We start from the raw sequence: 10,812 nt of genomic DNA, 5'->3' as shown, positions 1-10,812 counted from the left end.
ATGACTTAATGGAAACAGTGTAATTTCGAAACTGTGTTTTTCCAAATTCCTAGAATTTAGATAAAATTTTGCACAAATGTGTAATGGAAACACAGCTAATGATGCTATTGAAGTGCCACTTCAAGTAGTTAAAAAAAAAAAGTACAACATATTTTTTTGCAACAATGGGTTGGTTCAGGCTTCTGCAATTTGAGAGTTGAGAGTTGCCATTTAACAAGAGGATGCTACATAGATGTTTAGAGATGTCTTAAAGGAACATCTTGGCACAGCTAGAACTGTGGTTGTGTCATAAAGATCAGCTCACACTTTTGTTCTCCCTGTGTTCAGAGTTCGAACACGCCCTCATTTAACTTAATGCTCTTCATCTGAGGACAGATTCCAGTTTCAGGTGAATCCAGACACTGGGAAACAGAGATGGACAACTTCTGGTGAGTTCACACAAGAAAATACTGACTTATATTAAGACAAAAAGAGTACATTTTTATCAAAATACTTTTAGATTTCTGTACTTTCAAAAAGTCTTCACACGAAGTTGGGTGATTATTCAGATAGTGAATAAAATACATTTCATTTTTTGCAGATCAAAAATACAAAATTTAAAGGGTTTTGTGTTCAACAAAGTTGAGCTAATGCTAGGAAAATGAACATTTGTTTTTCATAGATCACGCACAAACTTGCACTTATCTCTCTCTGTGTTACAAAAGTCCAGAGAGTCAGAGCAATAGTTAAGCATAAGTGAAAGCTGATCTTCCTTGTACAGTCAATCATTTTCTAATGTGACTTCAATAAAATGCAGTGGAGTGGATATGAAGGTCGATGCACATTGGTCAGAAATTCTTCCAATCAGCTCATAGACTGATTTGATAGTCTGTTTGTGATTGGATGGATTTTGTGGCACATTTGCAATGCCGTGCTCTGCTCTGTTTCAAGCGCAGAAAAGATAGAATTTCTCTGGAGTGAAATGGGTTTTGATTGCGCTTATTTTTTTTTTAAGTTTCAAGAGTACATTTTCTTTGTGCATATTTGTAAGTATCAAGTGTCTTTCTCAGTTTTAAGAGCAACATATTTTTTTAAGAACACAAGGTAGGGTCTGGTCTCTGACCCTACCCCCACGGACTCTTAACAGCTCCTCTTAAGTAGATTACAGTATGTTTTGCGACCATACTTCAAAATCTTTGTCTGACTGAAGGGTGATATTGACAAGACAATTAATTTAATTCTGGTATTTATTAGCATTGTATGAATGTATGTTCCAGTTAGTTTCCTTCTTAGAAATGTAAGAAGACATAGATAGAAATGAGCAACTCTTTACAGTCCCTTAGCAACCTCTTAGTTACTGTAGAGAACAAATTCTGACAACAAAATTGAAAGTCAGAAGAAATATACTCTATTTTTTTTGTTCTAGCAGTCAGCTGATTAACCAGGAGTTTCTCTGATGGCTTCCCAAAGGAGTCACAACATGGATAATATGCATGAATCACCAGGTAAGGTTGAACTTCTCACACACAGAACCAAACTCTGGTTCAAGTCAATAATTGTTGATTGTTCAGAGCAAACTTAAAATATAATTTTCATTATGTTAGCCCACTAAGTTAACTAGAAACAAGTACACATCTTAAAAAGAACACTTTTTAAGAAAAAAATAATGTCCGCTGTATAGAACAAATATTAAAGTGTAATAAATATTTAGTTTTCTCAAAAATATTTATTAGGCACTTAAAAAAAATTTTGAATTTACTTTCCTTTCAAGTAATTTTTGTATTTAAAATAAAGCATGTGTACAACAAATGCCAATAAACTTAAGTTTTTTGTATCAGTTGCACATTTTAGGCCAGTCCCCTAATGAGATCCTTTAGAGCAGTGGTGCCCAACACTCAGGCCACGGACCAGTACCACTCTGTGGGCCACTTGGTACCGGGCCACTGACAGAAAAAAAGAAATCCAAGCACTAACTTAGATTATTTTCGTTTAGTTTATTTTCTGATCCTGAAGGAAGTTTTATCTTAGAAAACTTCCGGATGTTCTTCACAACATCCGTCTTGGTCATGTGATTTAAAGTGGCTACCTGCATGGCTACTGTTGACATTAGAAACAGCTTTATTAACCATTAAAGTTGAAGGCTCTCATTCGGTTTTCTCCCTTTTATTGTTTGGTTTTTGTTAGCTTTTTTAAGCATTTTTTTTAACCACTAACCAATCCAGGCATGCAGGTAGCACTCAGCTGTGTAATAGGTAGTAGACAAAAACCAGATGATTTGTGGCAAAGGGAGCAGAGAGGACGAGGAATGTGTAAGAGGCTCAGACTTTCAACCCCCCCATCACCAACTGAATGTTTACGACTGTCACAGATGGCTCAATTTAAATCAACTTTATTCATAAAGCACTTAAACACAGCCAAACTGCTGCAAAGCTCTGTATAATAAAACATTATCAACACTAATAAATAAATGTAAACATAATCCAACCAAAACAGCAAAAACAGAAACAGAGGAGAGTCTCATGGAAGGTTTGAAGCTTGGCTATAAAAAGTTTCAATGTTAAGTCAATGTAAAGACGCGATGTGCTGCGGCGCGATTTTGCCGGTGTGCTTGACGCAGCGCGTCAATCAACCAGGAACACAGCTATGACATTTTCAGCGACTAGATTAAAGAGAAACAAACATTCAAGATGGCGCTGCGTGGATTTTCGTCATGATCTTTCATGCATTTCTCAACCCCACGGTGGTCGCTAGTTTCCCGGAAACTGTCCCAGTTAGGTGAAGGCGGGATACACCCTGGATAGATCATCAGCCCGTCACAGAGCTCATGGAGCTGGATGGACGGCTACGCTAGCCAGCCTCCTGGTGGATAGCATAGCGAGCTAGTGAGCTCTGCTCCCCAGGCTCCGGCAAGCTGATGGTAAGCACTGCTGTCCAGGCGTTTGGCAGATCTAGCAGGTAACCACCCAGGATGTCGGTCCATGGACAGCAAGGCCCGCTCTGCTTACCCGCCAGCGGCTGCCCAGCAGCCTGAAGATCCCCCACGAGTGCCGTTGTAGTGCACGGGATAACTCTAGCTTCATGAGCTTATGATGTTTTTCTTATTTTCATCAAGACAAAAATAAAAATATCCCTAGATTTTATTTTTATTTCCCCCTCTATGGTTAGAGCTTAAACTGGACCACAGACAGACAGAAGTTACATTTGAAACGGCCTTCAGGTGCAGCTATCGCTGCAGAAGTGAAGCACACAGAACCAAGAGAGACTCTGAAAGATCTGGTGAAAACAAACACAGCAATATGACTGCGAATTTGACGCGTCTGCCACGTTCGGTGTGAATGCACTACACATAGGCAGCCAGTGGAGGAAAGCTAGGATTGGTGTGATATGTTCTCTTTTTCGTCCTCCAATTAGCATTTTGAACCAGCTGTAACCGTGAAAGAGAAGACTGCTAACCCCGAATAAAAGATAATTACAATAATCCAGCTGAGATGTAATAAAAGCATGGATCACTGTCTCAAAGTCCTGCAGAGTTAAAAATGGTTTTAGTGCAGATAACTAACTGCCTCAGATGGGGAAAGCTCTTCTTCACATAGAAGTGATGTGACGGTCAAGCATAGAACTGAAAGGAACTTGAGGTTTTTTGCCAAGAAGAATGTTCTACTGTACCATTAGAGAAAATAAAGAACCTCATCCACAACCACCACAAGAGAGTTCAAGCTGTGATTGAAATATAGGATATTAAGAACTGGTAAACCTTTGAACAGGGTTCTTTGGAAAGTTTCTGCAGTCATTACAATTTAAAAAGGGTAAAACTGTTTTGGGTTTTTTTGCAATTCATTGCTTCAACTACCACCAACTATATGTAGGTAAAAGTTTTTGTGTTATCATTTATATTCTAACAAAAATGACCAAGAAGTCATGATTTATTCCAGGGTATGTGAACTTCTGAGGACAACTGCATCCACCTTGAAGCTACATTCACAGAATTAACATTTCTTTCTCTCTGACTTTGCAGACACTGAAGCTCCTATCAGGCAAAGACACAGTAATCCACGTCTACCACCCCTGAGTGAGTCAGAAGAAACTGCAGTTTTTTTTTCTCTTTAAAAATATGATTAAAGTAAAGTATAATTTTAATAAATTTAACATTTTTTTCTCCTGCAGTGTCTGAGCTGAGGGTGGTTCTTCTGGGGAACAGATGTTCTTTAAGGAGCTCAGTGGGGAACACAGTTCTAGGAGAGAACTGTCTTGATGTTAATAGAGAACCAGATCGCTGTCAGAGAGTTAGCACAATCACTGACAACAAACAGATCACTCTGATCAACACTCCAGATCTTCAGCATCCAAACCTGTGTGGAGAAAAACTGACTGAGTTTGTAAAAGATTTAAAGAGCATCTGTGGTTCTGGACCTCATGTGTTCCTGCTGGTTCTACAACCTGAGAATTTCACTAATGAACAAAAACAGAGACTCCAGTCTATCCTGCAGATGTTCGATTCTCCGGACCAACACACTCTGACACTGATTTCAACATCCAGAGAAGAAAGCTCGGATGTCAGAGAGAAATATCTTCAGGATCCACTAATAGGAGAGTTTCTCTCTGAATGTAAATATGAATTCATTCAGAACGATGAACTTCAACCTTCCAAGTTGTGGACAACGATTGACCAGATTCTGGAAGAGAATTATGGACAGTATTCAGTGGGTTTTCAAGGAAATATAGATTCACATCTGGAGTCACCCGATCGCCATGGAAACCAGAAAAAGGAGAAAGAAGGTAGATCCACATCAGATGTTTTGAAAGAAACTGCTATGATTTTAGAACAAACCCCACTCCATAAGGATTTTTAACAGTCAGTATTGATGTTTAAATGTTATTACCAGGAAAACACATTCACCCTTTAAAGGGGCTGTACCATGAAAAAACAACTTTTTGGACTTAAGTGTATTATATTCTCTATAAAAAACCCCAAAGCGGTTCTTTGATCCATTCATGCATTTAAGAATAATCCTCTAAAAACCTGCACTCTCAGTACCAGACCCCCCCACACCCACCGAAACGAGCAGGTCCTCGTGATCTGACGTCACAGAGTAAGACCGCCTCTTTCAAGAAGAGTCCAGCACAACACTCAATTTCTCCACAAAGCAAGAGATGATCAGCAAAAAACTTTCAATTTAGATGTAGAATATTGTATATCTTCCAGTTGCGTCCTGTCTTCAATAAATTCCAGCTCAAACAGGATTTTGTTACTTTAGGGGGTCCTTTAAACCCCCCCACCCCGAGTCGAGCACTGTTGAGCTGGCGTGGAGTGTATTTGTGTTGTGAACCAGTGTAGTGAGGGTCAGGGCTGCTAAAGGCAGATATTAGGTATGTTCATCCATCTTTGAAAAAGTTTGGATGTTGTTTATTTTTGTGGGAGAAACGAAGAAAGAAAGACTCTAGGATGACGTCATGTAATGGACAGCAGCCACACACAGGCAGAGCCTCAGAAATCTGAGTTGTTTTACTCCCTGGTAGGAAAAAAATGAAAAATAACTAATATTTCATAAATAATTATTTTCCTTTTTAGATATAGTTTACTCCTAAAGGCTGAAGAAAGTCATGGTATGGCTCCTTTAAAACATGAAGGAGGTCATTTGTTGTCATAGATATAATTGATTTGTCATTGGTTAAAATGATTTGTCTAATGTGAATCTGTATTTAAACATAAATATATTCTAATTTTATTTTTCTTCATAGGAACGGGAATCATGCATTTTGTAAAAGGATGTAAGTAAAACTGTTAACATTTAAAGTCCCCCTACGACATTTTTTTTCTTTAAACATTCCTAGTGGGGTTTCAATTAGGAATGTGAAGTTTCTAACAAAAATTCCACATCCTAAATGTCTTAAAAAACATTCTTTCCTTTTGATCTGAAGTCTCCTTTTTGAAAATCTTCTCTGGGTGGGCGTGGCTTTTGGTGCTTAGCTAGCACAGAAGTGGGAAGATGTCATCTTCTCTTCTTTGGCCTCTACACCATAGCCGGGCCAGCTATCGGGACATAAGCAAGGCTCATGAATTCAGAGTTTTTCTGTGACAATTTGACAGCGATTTAAAAGGAGAAATATGTGGAAATACAAAAACAAAATGATTTCTTATTATAACTGTTCTCTTTCAGAAGAAAAATGCCACAGATACACGTTAAAAACACCAAAAAAACTGGATTTTTCATTGGAGAGAGACTTTAATGATTTTCTTATGTTAATTTTATTAAAAAAATTATAGATTTCTTCTGTTAATTGATTTTCTTTTCCCAGTATGGCCATTTTCAAGACCTGTTGGTCAACCAGTAGAAACAGCAGCTCCTCAATGTAAGTAAATAAAGTGAATTCTGTTTTCGCTGGTTTATTAATATTGACTTGAAGCCAAATCAATTGAACCTTTTAATTGCTATGACTGGATAAAACCTTTATTGTTGATTCTCACCAAATCATTTTTTTCTTGTTTGTTGCATTTCGAGACTGAAGATTTTGTTCAAATGTTTGGAGAACATCCAACTTTTTTACTAATTTGTTTACTTTTTTTGGAAAATCTAAAGCAGAAATAAAACCACCTATTAAGCAAAAGTTTATGACTGCACAGGACTTGTAGCAGGACTTGCTGGTTTGGTAGGTATTTATTGTCGCGGGGCTGTTGTTGGAACGGTTTGGGTCAGCATCACAGCCTCGTGGCTGTGTAGTGGACCTGTTACTGTCTGGTTTCCGATGGGTGCTGGGGTGATGCTCTGTGGTTGAGCTGCTTTTTTTTTTTTTTTTTTTTTTCCCCCCCGGTTCCGGGTCACGAGCAGACGCTTGTCTCCAGCTCTCCTCAACTCTTCGGCTTTTAAAGTTTTTTTTAAAGTTGCCTACATTCATTCATTCTGGTAGAAGAGATTCCTGCACTTTTTTTCCTCAAAACAGTATGGACGTTTTTTTAAGTCATAATTCAAAGTGTTAATTATTCAATTGACAATGCAATTTGAAAATTCATCAGGCAATTTGAAAATGCATTTTTCAAATTGCAATTCAATATTCAACTCAGGCTTGCAAAATGATAATTCATTTTTCAATTTACAACTCCATATGAACATTTACAATTCAATTGTTACGCCCCATTCAGTGTAGGGGTCTGGGGCCTATCATAAAGGTAAAGTAAAATAAGAAATGTGCAACAAAAACACAAAAGTCTCCATAAAAATACAACAAATTTATTTACATGACAAAATAACCAAAATAATAACCAAAAGTGAATCAAAAAGGCTTCAGGGTGAACCAAGGCCAAAATAACAAACAAAACCCCAACTAACTCAACCCAGGGAGCTTACCTGCAAAAGAAACAGTAAAATAATGACAAACACTAACCTCCCTGGACTAACAGAAACAGGAGGAAACATTTACTAAAGAAAATGGCAGTTCACCCCTACAGCTTCACCTAAATCAACACTAAACTAAACAACAGAGTGGGACCTAAACCAAACCACAAAAAAACTACAAGGTGCGCACAAATCAAACAGGTGGAGAAGATCACTGAGCTGCAGTGGAGACAGGTTGCAGCCCAGCTCCCTTCTCGTGGTCTGGAGGTCCAAATGGTACTTTTGAAGGCTCCCCTCCTTCAGGAGCCACACCTCCAGCACCACACCTGAAACAAATAAAGACACAGGAAAACACACATAACCAAAGATCCACCAAACACAAAGAAGCCCCACTCTGAATAAAATCCACAGAACCAAAAAGAACGAACAAAACCCCAATACGGCCACAGCAGTAACATCAATATCACAATTTTAAAAATAAAATATAGAATTAAAAAAAAGTCCATTGTATTGTAAATTGCCATACTTTTCAGCTCAAAAAAACACCAAGGCAGAGGCACTTTCCAGACGGGATGACAACCCTTTCACTACAGCTTCTCCTAAGTATGTCTTGCCACTCTCTGCCCGGCTGGCTGTTCTGAACACCGACATCGAGAGAGAAGTGATATCAGCCAACCATGGTTCTCAGTGTCCCTCGGCCATCCCCACTGAGTGCCTTTATGTTCCTCAGTACCTCAGAGCAAAGGTCATGTAATGATTCTACGCATCACGCATGTTCTGCCACCCAGGCCAGAGATAAACGTTCAGTCATCAAAGAACGGTTCTGGTGGCCTACTCTGAGAAAAGATGTCTATGAATCTGTTTCCAACTCGCCACCTGCTGGACTGCTCCAGCCTCTCCCTGTACCAAGACGGACGTGGTGTCACATCTCTTGGACTTTGTGACAGGACTTCCACCTTCTGAAGGCAAGACGATAATTCTAACTGTTGTGGATCGCTTTTTAAAGATGGTGCCTTTTGTTGCTCTGCCAAAACTTCCTACAGCCAAAGAGACCGCTGAGACCCTTCTTGACCACGTGATTCGGATCCACGGCCTACCCAGGGATATTGTTTCTGATCAAGGTCCGCACTTCTGGGCAGAGTTCTGTCATTTGTTGGGGGTCTCTGTTAGTTTTTCATTTAGGTTTGCATCCCAATCGAATGGACAATCGGAACAGCTGAATCGGCAGTTGGAGACCAGCCTTCGTCTCCTCTGTACTCGTGAACCTACCTCTTGGCCCTGTAATCTAGTTTGGGCAGAGTACGCTCATAACTTTCTTCCCTCGTCTGCCACAGGATTGTCTCCCTTCCAAGTGGTGTTTGGCTACCAACCTTCTGTGTTTTCCTCTCAAGAGAGAGACGTCTCTGTACTTTCGGCCCATGCTTCCGTCTGGAGGTGTCAGCAAGCCTGGCACAAGGCTCGCCATGTCCTCCTGAGAACCGTGGACGTTTATCGCACCGTGGCCAACAGACATAGGGTTCCTGTTCCCTCCTTCCAGGTAGGGCAGGGGGTCTGGCTCTCAACAGCCAACTTGCCTCTCCGTGTTGAGACCCGGAAACTGGAACCTCTGTTTGTGGGCCCTTATCCCATTACCAAGCTAGTCAACCCTGTTGCTGTATGCCTCAGTCTGCCCAGGCCTCTTTGCATCCATCCTACATTCCACATCTACAAGTCTGTGCTGTCATGGGTTCCCTCCTCCCCTTGTGGCCAGCGGCTCCTCTACAGGTGGTTTCAATCAACCACTCAGTCCATGTGTATATATTGTTATGATTCCTTCTGTTTGATGTCTCTACGTCCTATGTTTTGGATATTAAAAACTGATTTAGTACTCCTCGACTGCTTGCTGTTGATCCTTCCTGCGCCTGGGTTTCTCGTTCGCGTCCGCATTACATGTGCGGACGTCTTGCTTTGTGCCTCCTTATTATTTAGATTATGGAAACAAGAGTTTGTCACTAAGCCTCACGTTCCTGAGTTTATCGATCCCTCTCGGCCTCTGTGTGATACTCATTTGCTGCGCATTACTTCCCATCATGCAACCCTCTCCTGTCTCCTTAGAATCTGTGCATTGGCTGCATTTGTCCAGCACCTGGGGGTCTTCCAAGTTAAAGAGTTAATAAATCTGGTTTCTTTAATTTCTGAGTTTTTCATATTTTGAGCCTAAAGCTAATCCTGACATAGGGAGTACTGAGGGAATTCAAATACAGCCTTTATTTCTAAATTCACCATGATCATTTGCAGGGAGCAGGAAGGATCTCTAATCCGGTTTAGGGACATTTAGTTCAGTTTTTAAAAAGGTTTAAGCCTTAAATAAACTATTAACATACATTATAGCCTTAATATAGTTTACATGTATTCTTTGTTTTGATGTGGAATGTTTTACAGCATGATGGAGAAGATCTAAATAATTAATTATAATCAGGATAAAATCCTTGTTTGGTGTGAATGACAAAATACTTGAAAGACCACACAAACTTCTGAACTTTTTACTGTAATCAAATGCCAAAGTGAAAGGTAGCAACGGGTCAGAACTTAAACAAGTCAGACTTGAAAATAGATCGACAGGATCAGGTTAAATGTCTTGAATGAAATTGGTCAGAAACAAACAATTTGACAGAGATTAAATGAATATAGGTTGAACTTAACGGGCTTCTCCCAGCTGTGGCTGATGAATACCTCAACCAGAGCGAGCTGATGAGGAAGAGCAGCGAGAGAATCAGAGGATTTACTTACTCTCTACTGCTATTGGCAAGGCGTTACTATCAGTCTCACTGTTTCTGTTTAATTAGATAAGTTACAGACAATATTCCCCTTTAAAAAAAAAATCAGAGTTTCATATTTAGTTTATGAGTTTATGAGAACACTTCTGAAGACATGTAACTACAAATTCCTATCTAATTGATTAAATTTATTTAAAAAAAAAAGCATTATTTCTCATCAGGGATTGTCTCAGATGACTACACAACAAGCAAAACATTTAGAGAAAGTTGCATTAATTGTGATTGTTTGTTCTAGCTCATTCCCATAAAGACAGATAGTTTTAATAGTTTACAATTAACCCAACAGACGAACATGGAAAGGGTTTTCAGTGTAATCCGTAAACTGAGCACACAGTGAAGAGAAAACCTTTCTCTAAATAGAAGATCATGGAGAAAAATGTGGGAAATCTTTGCTCCTGAATGTAAAATGGGCCTCCTGGTCCAAGTCACTGATAGACTCCTGATAGAATTCTGCCTTCACACCAGCTGCTGGTTCTTCTACATGAGAAGAGGAAGAGTACAGAGGATCTGTTGCAATCATTCCTCTAGTGCAGCATTAGCTTAAAAGTACATATTATCTCATGGTAGGAAGTTTGTCTGATGTCTTTACCTAAAGGGAGAATCAAAGTTTGCTTGGTGGGGGTGTTGTGTGGACACACTTGTAGTGTACAGTTTCCTTGATCTCTGCGCGAAATTCTAATTGTTTT

At 39.5% G+C, this 10,812-nt stretch overlaps 1 protein-coding gene across 1 annotated transcript in view; it reads left to right on the top strand.

Annotated features, from left to right (window-relative positions):
• Positions 1–1,404: 1,404 nt before the first annotated feature.
• LOC112138177 (uncharacterized protein PFB0765w) overlaps positions 1,405–10,812 on the top strand; it is a 13,990-nt gene continuing 4,582 nt past the window's right edge. The window contains exons 1-5 of the mRNA XM_036213719.1: positions 1,405–1,484; positions 3,995–4,048; positions 4,144–4,755; positions 5,719–5,748; positions 6,277–6,330. Of these exons, the coding sequence (XP_036069612.1) occupies positions 1,436–1,484; positions 3,995–4,048; positions 4,144–4,755; positions 5,719–5,748; positions 6,277–6,330 (799 nt within the window). The 5' untranslated portion in view covers positions 1,405–1,435. The remainder of the gene's footprint in view (positions 1,485–3,994; positions 4,049–4,143; positions 4,756–5,718; positions 5,749–6,276; positions 6,331–10,812) is intronic.

This window comes from Oryzias melastigma, linkage group LG9, assembly GCF_002922805.2.
Source record: "Oryzias melastigma strain HK-1 linkage group LG9, ASM292280v2, whole genome shotgun sequence".
Taxonomy (NCBI): Eukaryota; Metazoa; Chordata; class Actinopteri; order Beloniformes; family Adrianichthyidae; genus Oryzias; species Oryzias melastigma.
This window is presented reverse-complemented; position numbering and strand designations above follow the sequence as displayed.